The 16,408-nt window shown below is 44.4% G+C and overlaps 1 protein-coding gene across 2 annotated transcripts in view; it reads right to left on the bottom strand.

Moving 5' to 3' along the window:
• LOC110530798 (epidermal growth factor receptor substrate 15-like 1) overlaps positions 1–16,408 on the bottom strand; it is a 66,894-nt gene that overhangs the window by 20,691 nt on the left and 29,795 nt on the right. For both annotated transcript variants that reach the window (XM_036986549.1, XM_036986548.1), the window contains exons 16-19: positions 12,778–12,957; positions 12,033–12,156; positions 9,956–10,089; positions 9,370–9,448 (exon numbers count right to left, since the gene is read on the bottom strand). In XM_036986549.1, the coding sequence (XP_036842444.1) occupies positions 9,370–9,448; positions 9,956–10,089; positions 12,033–12,156; positions 12,778–12,957 (517 nt within the window). The remainder of the gene's footprint in view (positions 1–9,369; positions 9,449–9,955; positions 10,090–12,032; positions 12,157–12,777; positions 12,958–16,408) is intronic.

Here is a 16,408-nt window from a genome sequence, read left to right as displayed (position 1 = left end):
CAGCACTCTGGTGGGTGACTGTGAGCAGCACTCTGGTGGGTTACTGTGAGCAGCACTGAGCTTGGTTACTGTGAGCAGCACTGTGGTGGGTTACTGTGAGCAGCACTGTGGTGGGTTACTGTGAGCAGCACTGTGGTAGGTTACTGTGAGCAGCACTGTGGTGGGTTACTGTGAGCAGCACTGTGGTGGGTTACTGTGAGCAGCACTCTGGTGGGTTACTATGAGCAGCACTGAGCTTGGTTACAGTGAGCAGCACTGAGCTTGGTTACTGTGAGCAGCACTGTGGTGGGTTACTGTGAGCAGCACCGAGCTGGGTTACTGTGAGCAGCACTGAGCTGGGTTACTGTGAGCAGCACTGAGCTGGGTTACTGTGAGCAGCACTGTGGTGGGTTACTGTGAGCAGCACTGTGGTGGGTTACTGTGAGCAGCACTGTGGTGGGTTACTGTGAGCAGCACTGTGGTGGGTTACTGTGAGCAGCACTGTGGTGGGTTACTGTGAGCAGCACTGTGGTGGGTTACTGTGAGCAGCACTCTGGTGGGTTACTATGAGCAGCACTGAGCTTGGTTACTGTGAGCAGCACTGAGCTTGGTTACTGTGAGCAGCACTGTGGTGGGTTACTGTGAGCAGCACTGAGCTGGGTTACTGTGAGCAGCACTGAGCTGGGTTACTGTGAGCAGCACTGTGGTGGGTTACTGTGAGCAGCACTGTGGTGGGTTACTGTGAGCAGCACTGTGGTGGGTTACTGTGAGCAGCACTGTGGTGGGTTACTGTGAGCAGCACTGTGGTGGGTTACTGTGAGCAGCACTGTGGTGGGTTACTGTGAGCAGCACTGTGGTGGGTTACTGTGAGCAGCACTGTGGTGGGTTACTGTGAGCAGCACTGTGGTGGGTTACTGTGAGCAGCACTGTAGTGGGTTACTGTGAGCAGCACTGTGGTGGGTTACTGTGAGCAGCACTGTGGTGGGTTACTGTGAGCAGCACTGTGGTGGGTTACTGTGAGCAGCACTGTGGTGGGTTACTGTGAGCAGCACTGAGCTGGGTTACTGTGAGCAGCACTGAGCTGGGTTACTGTGAGCAGCACTGAGCTGGGTTACTGTGAGCAGCACTGTGGTGGGTTACTGTGAGCAGCACTGTGGTGTGTTACTGTGAGCAGCACTGAACTGGGTTACTGTGAGCAGCACTGAGCTGGGTTACTGTGAGCAGCACTGTGGTGGGTTACTGTGAGCAGCACTGTGGTGGGTTACTGTGAGCAGCACTGTGGTGGGTTACTGTGAGCAGCACTGTGGTGGGTTACTGTGAGCAGCACTGTGGTGGGTTACTGTGAGCAGCACTGTGGTGGGTTACTGTGAGCAGCACTGTGGTGGGTTACTGTGAGCAGCACTGAGCTGGGTTACTGTGAGCAGCACTGAGCTGGGTTACTGTGAGCAGCACTGTGGTGGGTTACTGTGAGCAGCACTGTGGTGGGTTACTGTGAGCAGCACTGTGGTGGGTTACTGTGAGCAGCACTGAACTGGGTTACTGTGAGCAGCACTGAGCTGGGTTACTGTGAGCAGCACTGTGGTGGGTTACTGTGAGCAGCACTGTGGTGGGTTACTGTGAGCAGCACTGTGGTGGGTTACTGTGAGCAGCACTGTGGTGGGTTACTGTGAGCAGCACTGTGGTGGGTTACTGTGAGCAGCACTGTGGTGGGTTACTGTGAGCAGCACTGTGGTGGGTTACTGTGAGCAGCACTGAGCTGGGTTACTGTGAGCAGCACTGAGCTGGGTTACTGTGAGCAGCACTGTGGTGGGTTACTGTGAGCAGCACTGTGGTGGGTTACTGTGAGCAGCACTGAACTGGGTTACTGTGAGCAGCACTGAGCTGGGTTACTGTGAGCAGCACTGTGGTGGGTTACTGTGAGCAGCACTGTGGTGGGTTACTGTGAGCAGCACTGTGGTGGGTTACTGTGAGCAGCACTGTGGTGGGTTACTGTGAGCAGCACTGTGGTGGGTTACTGTGAGCAGCACTGAGCTGGGTTACTGTGAGCAGCACTGAGCTGGGTTACTGTGAGCAGCACTGAGCTGGGTTACTGTGAGCAGCACTGAGCTGGGTTACTGTGAGCAGCACTGAGCTGGGTTACAAATACATTTCCAACTGTAGGTTTCAAAAAAATAAATAAACCATTGTAACAAAATATTTGTTTGTTGGGTCGTTCCACCTCAAATAGCACAAGAAAAATAACTGACCCCCACCATCTCAAATTGTTCTGAAAACGTTTCTGTAGTTAGTACAACACCAGTCTCAAAGTCAACAGTGAAGAGGCGACTCCGGGATGCTGGCCTTCACAGAAAAAGACATATCTCAGACTGGCCAATAAAAATAAAAGATTAAGATGGGCAAAAGAACACAGACACTGGACAGAGGAACTCTGCCTCAGCATCCCAGATCCCGCCTCTTCACTGTTGACATTAAGACTGGTGTTTTGTGGGTACTATTTAATGAAGCTGCCAGTTGAGGACTTGTGAGGCGTCTGTTTCTCAAACTAAACACTCTAATGTACTTGTCCTCTTGCTCAGTTGTGCACCGGGGCCTCCCACTCCTCTTTCTATTCTGGTTAGAGCCAGTTTGCATTGTTCTGTGAAGGGAGTAGTACACAGCATTGTACGAGATCTTCAGTTTTTTTCAATTTCTCACATGGAATAGCCTTCATTTCTCAGAACAAGAATAGACTGATGAGTTTCAGAAGAAAGTACTTTGTTTCTGGACATTTTGAGCCTGTAATCAAACCCACAAATGCTGATGCTCCAGATACTCAACTAGTCTAAAGAAGACCAGTTTTATTGCTTCTTTAATCAAAACAACAGTTTTCAGCTGTGCTAACATAATTGCAAAAGGGTTTTCTAATGATCAACTAGCCTTTTAAAATGATAAACTTGGATTAGCTTACACAACGTGCCATTGGAACACAGGAGTGATGGTTGCTGATACTGGGCCTCTGTACGCCTATGTTGATATTCCATTTTAAAAAATCTGCTGTCTCCAGCTACAATAGTCATTTACAACATTAACTTCTTGGTGACAGGGCAGTATTTTCACGTCTGGATGAACTGCATTCCCAAATTCAACTGCCTGCTACTCATCCACAGAAGATAAGATATGCATATTATTAGTAGATTTGGATAGAAAACACTCTGAAGTTTCTAAACCTATTTGAATCATGTCTGTGAGTATAAACAGAACTTATTTAGAAGGCGAAACCCCGAGGACTAACCATTCAGATTTTTTTTTTGAGGTCACTCTCTTTGCAATGGACTTTCATTGGGAATCCAGATTTCTAAGGGACCTTCTTGCAGTTCCTATCGCTTCCACAGTCTTTAGAAATTGGTTGAGGTTATTTTTTATTTTACCTTTATTTAACCAGGCAAGTCAGTTAGGAACAAATTCTTATTTTCAATGACGGCCTAGGAACAGCCTGTTCAGGGGCAGAACGACAGATTTGTACCTTGACAGCTCGGGGATTTGAACTTGCAACCTTTCGGATATTAGTCCAACGCTCTAACCACGAGGCTACCCTGCTACCCTACCCTGCCCTTATTCCGTTGTGTAATGAAGAAGTACGGCCATCTTGAACGAGGGTCACTTGAAGTGTACTGTTAGATAGAGGAGCGTGACCAGAAAGCTAGCTACAGTTTGTTTTCTTCCTGTATTGAACACAGATCATCCCGTCTTCAATTTTAGTGATTATTTATGTTAAAAAATACCTAAAGTTGTATTACAAAAGTAGTTTGAAATGTAACTTGAGAGATATTTTGTTGGAACCAGTGTTTTTCTGGATCAACTGCGACATTTTGGATATATATGGACGGAATTAATTGAACAAAAGGACCAGTTGTGATGTTTATGGGACATATTGGAGTGCCAACAAAAGAACTTGTCAAAGGTAAGGCATGAATATTTCTGCGTTTTGTGTCGCACCTGCAGGGTTGAAATATGGTTTCTCTCTTTGTTTATGGAGGTGCTATCCTCAGATAATGGCATCGTTTGCTTTTGCCGAAAAGCCCTTTTTGAAATCTAACATGTTGGCTGGATTCACAACAAGTGTAGCTTTAATTTGCTATCTTGCATGTGTGATTTAATGAAAGTTAGATTTTTATAGTAATTCATTTGAATTTGGCGCTCTGCATTCTCCCTGGCTTTTGGCCAGGTGATACGCTAGCGTCCCACATATCCCAGAGAGGTTAACAATGTCTACACTGTATTTCTGATCATATTGATGTTATTTTAAACGGACAAAAAAAATTGCAAAAACAAGGACATTTCTAAGTATATTTTTTGTGTGTGTGTGTGTATATATATATATATATATATATATATATATATATATATATATATATATATATATACATATACATATATATATATATATATACACATATATATATATATATATATATATACACACATATATATATATATATATACACGTATACACATATATATATATACATACACACACACACACACACACACACACACACACACACACACACACACACACACACACACACACACACACACACACACACACACACAAAAAAATATATATATATATATATATATATATGGAGTATTGGAAGTGATGCAGACAATTTCATTGATGGAAGCTACAATCTATCTGCAATATTAAAGCTGATCTACCACCTAAAATATGTTTAAATAATAAACGCCAAGCGAGCTGTCATGTGCCTTTTACTGAGGAGTGGTCATCTCCCTGACCAAGACCGAGGCGCTTCTCCTCTGATTGCTCAGTTTGGCCGGGCAGCAAGCACTAAGATTGATGAAAGCCAATGTGTTCTTGGGGACCTTCAATGCAGCAGAAATTTGTTGGTACCCTTCCCCATATCTGTGCCTTGACAGAATCCTGTCTCGGAGCTCTACGGAAAATTAATTCGACCTCATGGCTTGGTTTTTGCTCTGACATGCACTGTCAATTGTGGGACCTTATATAGACAGGTGTGTGCCTTTCCAAATCATGTCCGATCAATTGAATTTACCACAGGTGGACTCCAATCAAGTTGTAGGAACATCAAGGACGATCAATGGAAACAGGATGCACCTGAGATCAATTTTGGTTCTCATAGCAAAGGATCTGAATACTTATGTAAATAAGGTATTTCTGTTTTAAATTTTTTATAAATTTGTGCAAATTTATAAAAAATCTGTTTTTGCTTTGTCATCATGGGGCATTGTGTGTAGATTAATGAGGATAATGTTTCATTTAATCATATTTTAGAATAAGGCTGTAAAAAAGTCTGAATGCCTTCCGAATGCACTGTAATTTGATCTCTGAGAAATTAAGTTAACTAACTGCACCCAAATTGGCCATTTTGAATTTACAGGATTCAGATAATATTCTAACAATATAGTACCCAACATCCGAGATGGACCAAACTTTGTCCTACCAATGAGGAAGACGTGAGGAATCCCATTTTTTTGTCAAAAGCCACCCACGGACCATCCACATCCTATGCAAATCCCAACCCAAACAAACAGTATACAGTATCAGTTCTCTATGAAGTAGTATGAAGCTGTGGCTTGGAGTATTGCTTCTCTATACTATGTAATGTATTCCATGTGAACCTGGTGACAACCCTAATAAAATAATAAATTGCATGACAGTCTTATGTTTTTCAATAAAATTCTCAGGAAAAACCTCTATGTATTATGATTAGTGACATTTACAATTAAACCCAACCCAACCCAATACCATAACAATTGAAAAACACTAAACAGTGTGTGTTTGAGACTTTTACCATTGAAAACCACAACAGTAGCTAATCCAGAACCTTTCTGGAAGGGGATAAACCACACACAAAGGCGGTCGTTTCCTGGACACTGATTAAGTGTAAAATAAGGTCAAACTGAATTGCTTCATGAAGGAGTGGCTTGAATTGTGAGGATGACCACACAATTTATTTTCATCATGAGCCAAATCTATTCGTTTTCTACCCAAAATTGCTTAGGAAACGTTGTGATCTATATAATAACCACAACAGACCAGCAAAATTGATAAAAGAGTGTGCCGGTTTATCAGGAACAGCGGCATCTAGTGGCCAAAACCTGGTACTTTCACACTACTTTATGGTAAATAATGCAAGCAACATAAATTACTAATTTCTCTGAACAGGGGGGAAAAAAAACACATCACCAGATTCGAAGGGAATACATCACATATTATGAAGAAGCAATACTCCAAGCATCAGCTTCATACTACTTGTCAAACATAGAGAACTGATACTGTGTACTGGTTGATGGGGTGGGATTGGCGTGGGGTGTGGGGGGGGGGGGTCGGTGGGTGGTTTTTGACCATCTCTTGGAGATTTCTAATGTCTGATTCATTGGTAGGAAGAAGTTTGGTCCAAATCAGATTTTGGGTTCTATATTTATTGAATATTATCCGAATCCTATAAATTTTAATAGCCAATTTAGATGCAATAAATTAGCTTAATGTCAGAAATAAAATTACATTACAACAAAATAATGTTTTAGGAATGCCAATCTTGCCCGATTCTGACTACAGAAGCCATTTCTGAATATTCTGAGATGGTGTGTGTCATGGCGTCTGAAATGGCATGAAAAGACTCTGTTGTGACTTGAGAATGTGTGTGACGATAAAGGGGCAGTATGACGTGTGTTACACAGTGTTTTCCTTCTCGTGGCATAGCTCTAAGTTTCCCCCACAGTGTGTCCCTTATTCCTGTGGAGGGGTGTCGTTTCACTGGTGCGTAGGAGTGTCAGCCCTAACTTAAAACAACTTCCTCCTCTCTCAGTGACTGAGGCGTAAAGGCTCGCAGTTCAATAGAGGAGGATGAATGGAATGAACAGGGGAGGAGAAGAGGAGGAGAGGAGGAGAGGGGAGGGGAGAGGAGAGGAGGAGAGGGGAGGAGGAGAGGAGAGGGGGGAGAGAGGAGGGGAGGAGGGGAGGCGGAGGGGAGGAGGAGAGGGGAGGAGGGGGGAGAGAGGAGGGGAGGAGGAGGGGAGGAGGAGAGAGGGGAGGAGGAGGAGAGGGGAGGAGGAGGAGAGGGGGGGAGAGGGGAGGAGAGGAGGAGAGGGGGAGAGGGGGGAGAGGAGGTGGGAGGAGGAGAGGAGGAGGAGAGGGGAGGAGAGGGGAGGAGAGGAGGGGAGGAGGAGGAGCGGGGAGGAGGGGACGAGGAGAGGAGGGGGAGAGGAGGGGAGGAGGAGAGGAGGAGAGGGGGAGGGGGGAGGAGGAGAGGAGGGGAGGAGGAGAGGATGAGGAGGGGAGGAGGAGAGGAGGAGAGGACGAGGAGAGGAGGGGAGGAGGAAAGGATGAGGAGAGGAGGGGAGGAGGAGATGAGGAGAGGAGGGGAGGAGGAGAGGAGGAGAGGGGGGAGGAGGAGAGGGAGGAGGAGAGGGAGGAGGAGAGGGAGGAGGAGAGGGGGGGAGGAGAGGAGGAGGAGAGGGGGGGAGGAGAGGAGGGGAGGAGGGAGGGGGGAGGAGGGGAGGAGGAGAGGGGGGAGGAGGGGAGGAGGAGAGGGGGGAGGAGGGGAGGAGGAGAGGGGGAAGGAGGAGAGGAGGGGAGGAGGAGAGGGGGAAGGAGGAGAGGAGGGAGGTGAGGGGGGAGATAGCTGAACTGGTTAAAGCAGGGGTGTGAGTGTTCTGGTGTTCATTTTCAAGTCACGCAGACAAAGACACATGCAGACACACAGTTTCTGTTATGTTTGGCCTCCACTGCAACTCCTGTTTTTCCAAGGTTATTTTTAGTTGGCCAGCAGTTAAATGCGTAGGTAGCCTACTAAATATAGACCTCCGCCACAGGAAAATATGAAGTTACAGTGAGTTTTAAGTTGTATTCCACAAACTAATGCCCAGAAATAGTCTAAATGTGCAGGAACACGTCACCTGGGCAGCAGTGAATGAGGGCTTTTATTCAGAAGTCTATCACAACTTTCCTTTTCTCTTAACGATATACAGATAGATGTCTCTCAGTGATATACAGATAGATGTATCTCAGTGATATACAGATAGATGTATCTCAGTGATATACAGATAGATGTATCTCAGTGATATACAGATAGATGTATCTCAGTGATATACAGATAGATGTCTCTCAGTGATATACAGATAGATGTCTCTCAGTGATATACAGATAGATGTCTCTCAGTGATATACAGATAGATGTCTCTCAGTGATATACAGATAGATGCATCTCAGTGATATACAGATAGATGTCTCTCAGTGATATACAGATAGATGTCTCTCAGTGATATACAGATAGATGTATCTCAGTGATATACAGATAGATGTATCTCAGTGATATACAGATAGGAGTTTGATTATCCTTTTCTGCTTCTAAATCTTGTGAAATTCAGAGTACTTAATGACCTGGCTGTAAATGTTCTCTGACAGCAGAAAACAAATATTTTGATTCAGAGTACTTAATGACCTGGCTGTAAATGTTCTCTGACATAGCAGAAAACAAATATTTTGATTCAGAGTTCTTAATGACCTGGTTGTAAATGTTCTCTGACAGCAGAAAACAAATATTTTGATTCAGAGTTCTTAATGACCTGGTTGTAAATGTTCTCTGACAGCAGAAAACAAATCTTTTGATTCAGAGTTCTTAATGACCTGGTTGTAAATGTTCTCTGACAGCAGAAAACAAATATTTTGATTCAGAGTTCTTAATGACCTGGTTGTAAATGTTCTCTGACAGCAGAAAACAAATATTTTGATTCAGAGTTCTTAATGACCTGGTTGTAAATGTTCTCTGACAGCAGAAAACAAATATTTTGATTCAGAGTTCTTAATGACCTGGTTGTAAATGTTCTCTGACATAGCAGAAAATAAATATTTTGATTCAGAGTTCTTAATGACCTGGTTGTAAATGTTCTCTGACAGCAGAAAACAAATATTTTGATTCAGAGTTCTTAATGACCTGGTTGTAAATGTTATCTGACATAGCAGAAAATAAATATTTTGATTCAGAGTTCTTAATGACCTGGTTGTAAATGTTATCTGACAGCAGAAAATAAATATTTTGATAACCGCTTCTTTTTGAAAGACACAGAACATTATCTTCATAACTGATAGGATGCTGAGAGGTCAGAAAACGTTTTATCTCGTCTTTGTTGTTGTTGTTTTTTACTCTAAATGTCACTTGCAGCTGAAGTATCTGGAGTGTAACTACACTGACTAAAAACAGTCATTCAAATGTAGATACAAGAGTGGGAGTGTAACTTCACTGACTAAAAACAGTCATTCAAATGTAGATACAAGAGTGAGTGAGTGAGTGAGTGAGTGAGTGAGTGAGTGAGTGAGTGAGTGAGTGAGAGTGTGTAAAAGAGGTTGTGTGTTGCAGAGGCGAGGTACCTGTAGGCTTGGGGCTGGGGCTGGGCCGGGGGCTGTGGGAGGTTAAGAGATTCCTGCTACCCGACAGACTGCCACCAGGCTGAGACAGAGACAGGAAGAGAAACACCACTAAGATCAACTCCATCCAGATACTTTCATTCAACTAAATACAGGATGTAATTTCAATACCAATATATTAAATAAATATGAACAAAATTACAAACAATATAATATAAGCAATAAGGCCAATATACCACGGCTTAAGGGCTGTTCTTAGTCACGACGCAACGCGGAGTGCCTGGATACAGGCCTTAGCCGTGGTATATTGTCCATATACCACAAACCCCCGAGGTGCCTTATTGCTATTATAAACTGTTTCCCAACATAATTAGAGCAGTAAAAATACCCGTGGTATACGTTTTGTCATACCCGTGGTATACGGTCTGTCATACCCGTGGTATACGGTCTGATATACCACGTTTGTCAGCCAATCAGCATTCAGGGCTCGACCCACCTAGCTTATAATTCAATATAAATGTATTCAAATATGACATACTGTAAATAAATTACCATAGAAAATAATATATTAAATAATAACATGTATTACCTTGATGGGGGGAGTAGGTTTTCTACTGAAGGGATCTGCTGAGGCAAACACATCGGTCGTTTTCTTGAAGAAGTCTGAGGAAGCACCCTTGAATGGATCACTCTCTTTGAAAGGATCATCGGCTTCAAATGGATCTGAGAGGATTGAGACAAAACGTGACGAAGATCCTTGTGGATGGAAACATTTGTCATTAACGGTGGTAATATGGAGCATATACCACATGGAGGCCTTTCTGTTCTGTTCAGGTGTACTTCATGAGTCAAGCACGTGGAGGCCTTTCTGTTCTGTTCAGGTGTACTTCATGAGCCAAGCACGTGGAGGCCTTTCTGTTCTGTTCAGGTGTACTTCATGAGCCAAGCACGTGGAGGCCTTTCTGTTCTGTTCAGGTGTACTTCATGAGCCAAGCACGTGGAGGCCTTTCTGTTCTGTTCAGGTGTACTTCATGAGCCAAGCACGTGGAGGCCTTTCTGTTCTGTTCAGGTGTACTTCATGAGCCAAGCACGTGGAGGCCTTTCTGTTCTGTTCTGTTCAGGTGTACTTCATGAGCCAAGCACGTGGAGGCCTTTCTGTTCTGTTCTGTTCAGGTGTACTTCATGAGCCAAGCACGTGGAGGCCTTTCTGTTCTGTTCAGGTGTACTTCATGAGCCAAGCACATGGAGGCCTTTCTGTTCTGTTCAGGTGTACTTCATGATACCTACACGTACGCTACGGTCACAAGACGCAGGCCTCCTAATTGTCCCTAGAATTTCTAAGCAAACAGCTGGAGGCAGGGCTTTCTCCTGTAGAGCTCCATTTTTATGGAACGGTCTGCCTACCCATGTCAGAGACGCAAACTCGGTCTCAACCTTTAAGTCTCTACTGAAGACTCATCTCTTCAGTGGGTCATATGATTGAGTGTAGTCTGGCCCAGGAGTGGGAAGGTGAACGGAAAGGCTCTGGAGCAACGAACCGCCCTTGCTGTCTCTGCCTGGCCGGTTCCCCTCTTTCCACTGGGATTCTCTGCCTCTAACCGTATTACAGGGGCTGAGTCAATGGCTTACTGGGGCTTTCTCATACCGTCCCTGGGAGGGGTGCGTCACATGAGTGGGTTGAGTCACTGATGTGGTCATCCTGTCTGGGTTGGCGCCCCCCCCTTGGGTTGTGCCGTGGCGGAGATCTTTGTGGGCTATACTCAGCCTTGTCTCAGGATGGTAAGTTGGTGGTTGAAGATATCCCCTCTAGTGGTGTGGGGGCTGTGCTTTGGCAAAGTGGGTGGGGTTATATCCTTCCTGTTTGGCCCTGTCCGGGGGTGTCCTCGGATGGGGCCACAGTGTCTCCTGACCCCTCCTGTCTCAGCCTCCAGTATTTATGCTGCAGTAGTTTATGTGTCGGGGGGCTAGGGTCAGTTTGTTATATCTGGAGTACTTCTCCTGTCCTATTCGGTGTCCTGTGTGAATTTAAGTGTGCTCTCTCTAATTCTCTCTTTCTCTCTCTCGGAGGACCTGGGACCATGCCTCAGGACTACCTGACATGATGACTCCTTGCTGTCCCCAGTCCACCTGGCTGTGCTGCTGCTCCAGTTTCAACTATTCTGCCTTATTATTATTCGACCATGCTGGTCATTTATGAACATTTGAACATCTTGGCCATGTTCTGTTATAATCTCCACCCGGCACAGCCAGAAGAGGACTGGCCAACCCACATAGCCTGGTTCCTCTCTAGGTTTCTTCCTAGGTTTTGGCCTTTCTAGGGAGTTTTTCCTAGCCACCGTGCTTCTACACCTGCATTGCTTGCTGTTTGGGGTTTTAGGCTGGGTTTTTGTACAGCACTTTGAGATATCAGCTGATGTACGAAGGGCTATATAAATAAATTTGATTTGATTTGATGAGCCAAGCACATGGAGGCCTTTCTGTTCTGGTCAGGTGTACTTCATTAGCCAAGCACATGTTGCTTATGACCACACACTTTTCTCTAAAGGAAGAGAACCTCATAGCCTCTGGAACATACAGTCGTGGCCATGGAATTACAATCATTCCAGAATTGTTCCAACAATATTTTGCATAAACATTCATTCGGTATAATATATTTATAAAGTTACCTTTGAAGGGGTCTGATTTGAAGGGGTCCTCTGTCTGGAAGGGGTCTGCTGCTGGAAGGGGTTCTGGTGTTGATTTGTTGCTGCTGAACATGGCTATCCTCGATTTGAAAGAGTCCTCCTGATTCTGGGGGACAAAATATTCAGATAGCTTAACCTCAAAATCTTCTCCACTTCCATTCAAATGAACTGGATTGCCCAACGTTGGGACAACACCGGTTTACCAAGCAGAACTGGATGTAGACGCTTCCTCTGGTAATCTCTAACATAATGAAGATTGAATAAAAAGGTATCACGTCTGTCAGGTGTGAGCAACAGGAAGTGAGGTCACACTAAACACAGTGAGCGCTCCACATGAATAGCTGGGTATATAATAATATACACTGAGCGTAGAAAACATTAAGAACACCTTCCCAATATTGAGTTGTTTAAAAATCCTTCTTTAACCTGTCTCCTCCCCTGATTGAAGTGGATTTAACAAGTGACATAAAAACCAGGGTTGTAGTCCATGTCATGGAAAAAGCAAGTTAGATTATTAATGTTTTGTACTCTCAGTGTATATTAAAGTATAGGCAAGCTCTTTCCAGTCTTTGGTCGTCTTTATTAAGCCACTACTTAGCTAAGTGTTTTGCAACGGAAAACAAAAATAAGCATTTCTTATTCAGGTAGTCACTCCCCATTTCAAATCGGTTTTATTCCATTTGATGCCTAATGAACACAACCCTGGTATCATGACAACACTACTCACCCTGGCGCCAAATTCTCCGTTCTCCCTCACTGAGAATCCTACTTCGCTCATGTCTGCCAGGTTGGTCATGCTGCCAGCATGAGTCTGGCTGTGGGTTCCGTTCAGAGCGTTGTTGTATTGCTCTATAGTCTTAGTCACCTCCTGTTGACTGTCCTGGATCTGAGAAAGCTTACTACGAGCCTAAAGGGATAAAGGGATGTTAGTGAGTCTCCAGTAACACCGGTAGTTCTAGTAAAAGAGAGTAAGTATGTGGGGCTGTTGCGGTGAACGTATTACCGCCACACCGCCAGTCACCAGTCATGACCGCAGTTAAACTCCATGTGACCGTTTAGTCACGGTAACAAGGCTTGATGCTGCTGATAGTTATTAGAAACCCACCAAAATTGCTAACTGCCTGGTACTCGGCACTCTATTGTCCCTGTCATCACTGACATCAATACAAATGTAACGGAACAATTAAATCAAGCACTTCGTGAGAGCCCATGAGCTCATGTTGCACAACATTTCTATTGGCTACGCAATTATGGGAGAAAACAGAGTGATGGCCTCTAATAAAAAGAGGAGGATCCCATCATTTTTCTATAGGCTAGGCCTACTATATTTATTTATCATCTCTGCTAATATTAATCACATTGCTTCACTTTACAACAGAAGTATAGCCTACCTAGCTGGCATGAATATAAACCACTGGAAAGGCGTCTTACATTCGCTATTTAAATTTCACACATATATTATTTAAACAAGATTAAATTAAGAATAGTCTGATAGGCTAATACTGTCACCTATCACTTGTGAAGGGTGTATTATCACTTGTGAATGACATTATCACTTGTGAATGACGTATTATCATTTGTGAATAGCGGATGCCTTTGTAAAAATTTTTGCAACTATTTAAAATCATAGTGGCACACCTCATGTAGCCGAGCCCATAGGCCTATATGTTCTGATAAGGTTAGTATCACACCTCATGTAGCCTAGCCCATAGGCCTACATGTTCTGATAAGGTTAGTATCACACCTCATGTAGCCTAGCCCATAGGCCTATATGTTCTGATAAGGTTAGTATCACACCTCATGTAGCCTAGCCCATAGGCCTATATGTTCTGATAAGGTTAGTATCACACCTCATGTAGCCTAGCCCATAGGCCTATATGTTCTGATAAGGTTAGTATCACACCTCATGTAGCCTAGCCCATAGGCCTATATGTTCTGATAAGGTTAGTATCACACCTCATGTAGCCTAGCCCATAGGCCTATATGTTCTGATAAGGTTAGTATCACACCTCATGTAGCCTAGCCCATAGGCCTATATGTTCTGATAAGGTTAGTATCACACCTCATGTAGCCTAGCCCATAGGCCTATATGTTCTGATAAGGTTAGTATCACACCTCATGTAGCCTAGCCCATAGGCCTATATGTTCTGATAAGGTTAGTATCACACCTCATGTAGCCTAGCCCATAGGCCTATATGTTCTGATAAGGTTAGTATCACACCTCATGTAGCCTAGCCCATAGGCCTATATGTTCTGATAAGGTTAGTATCACAACTCATGTAGCCTAGCCCATAGGCCTATATGTTCTGATAAGGTTAGTATCACACCTCATGTAGCCTAGCCCATAGGCCTATATGTTCTGATAAGGTTAGTATCACACCTCATGTAGCCTAGCCCATAGGCCTATATGTTTTGATAAGGTTAGTATCACACCTCATGTAGCCTAGCCCATAGGCCTATATGTTTTGATAAGGTTAGTATCACACCTCATGTAGCCTAGCCCATAGGCCTATATGTTTTGATAAGGTTAGTATCACAACTAAAGTGTCCAAATAACTTCTTAGAATGAAGCACATTATTAATCCGCTTTACAACCGGTGTAGACTGGCATACATTACCTGCGTGTGAGTTTCAAGATTAGGGAGTATCATTTACACAATAAAATAGCACCTTTATAATAAAGCATTACATGCATAAATTGCATTTGCGGTCACTTGAGGAAGGTGTTTTCACGCTAATTGATTGCATTTTGGAACATTTGAGTCATTTAGCAGATGCTCGTTTCCAGAGCGACTTAGGGTCAAGTGCCTTGCTCAAGGGCACATCGTCACATTTCCACCTAGTTGTCTCTGGGATTCGAACCAGCGACCTTTCAGTTACTGGCCCAATGCTCTTAACCACTAGACCACCTGCCGCCCCTTAAATTAATAATGTGAATAAATAGCCTGATAGTTGATCATATTTCAAGCTGAACGTTCTGATCGGTTGAGTCAGCCTCATTGCATAGAAAAGTTTCTTGTTGATGCTAGTGGTTGTATTAATTTGAGATCTAATCGCATCCCACAACTGTCCCAGACTATGTTTGAATTATTTATTTCTCACACAGAAGGACGAGTTGACCAATAGAAAATGTCAACTGTTGTACTCTGGGGGATAGTAGATGAACATAGGCTGGTGCTTTTGCTGGTCGTTAGGCCTACTCATCTTGTTGGCTGACGAAAAGTAAATGTGAACAGTTCTTCCACCTCTGTAGTGACGCCTCAATCCCTGAGATGCAGTGCCTTAGACCGCTGCGCCACTCGGGAGGCCCAATAGACTGCATTCTCTTCATATCATGGTGCTTTTGCTGGTCGTTAGGCCTACTCATCTTGTTGGCTGACAAAAGATAAATGTAGACAGTTCAACATGTGCCTCGGAATACGATAAGAAGAACGCGCGCAGTTGCGTCCCTGATGTGTCTTTCTTAACTTGTAGCCTACTTCAGAGCGGAGATGCCTGTGAGAAGGACCGGATCACGTGACGGACATTGGCTAATAAGAATTGAGATGTCTGAGAGAGCCATGCGAGTGAGAGGTGCTTCGGAGCACCTGAGATCCTCAAAAAGTTCTACAGCTGCACCATCGAGAGCATCCTGACTGGATGCATCACTGCCTGGTATGGCAACTGCTCAGCCTCTGACCACAAGGCATTACAGAGGGTAGTGCGTACGGCCCAGTACATCACTGGGGCTAAGCTGCCTGCCATCCAGGACCTCTACACCAGGCGGTGTCAGAGGAAGGCCCAAATAATTGTCAAAGACCCCAGCCACCCCAGTCATAGACTGTTCTCTCTACTACCACATGTCAAGCGGTACCGGAGTGCCAAGTCTAGGACAAAAAGGCTTCTCAACAGTTTTTAGTCCCAAGCCCACGGCCATATGGCATAGCCAGATAAGGGACAACTCAGAGCACTAGTGTAGCCCACGGCCATATGGCATAGCCAGATAAGGGACAACTCAGAGCACTAGTGTAGCCCACGGCCATATGGCATAGCCAGATAAGGGACAACTCAGAGCACTAGTGTAGCCCACGGCCTAATGGCATAGCCAGATAAGGGACAACTCAGAGCACTAGTGTAGCCCACGGCCATATGGCATAGCCAGATAAGGGACAACTCAGAGCACTAGTGTAGCCCACGGCCATATGGCATAGCCAGATAAGGGACAACTCAGAGCACTAGTGTAGCCCACAGCCATTTGGCATAGCCAGATAAGGGACAACTCAGAGCATGTTCTTCTGAAATAGACTATATTTTCTTCATATCATGTTTCTTTGGATATGTCTAAAATAAATCATGGTCTGCATCAGTGGCTTGTAGGC

Source organism: Oncorhynchus mykiss, chromosome 8 (assembly GCF_013265735.2).
Source record: "Oncorhynchus mykiss isolate Arlee chromosome 8, USDA_OmykA_1.1, whole genome shotgun sequence".
NCBI classification, from domain to species: Eukaryota; Metazoa; Chordata; class Actinopteri; order Salmoniformes; family Salmonidae; genus Oncorhynchus; species Oncorhynchus mykiss.
Note: the sequence above shows the minus strand (reverse complement) of the source record. Positions and strands in the feature narration are given on the sequence as shown.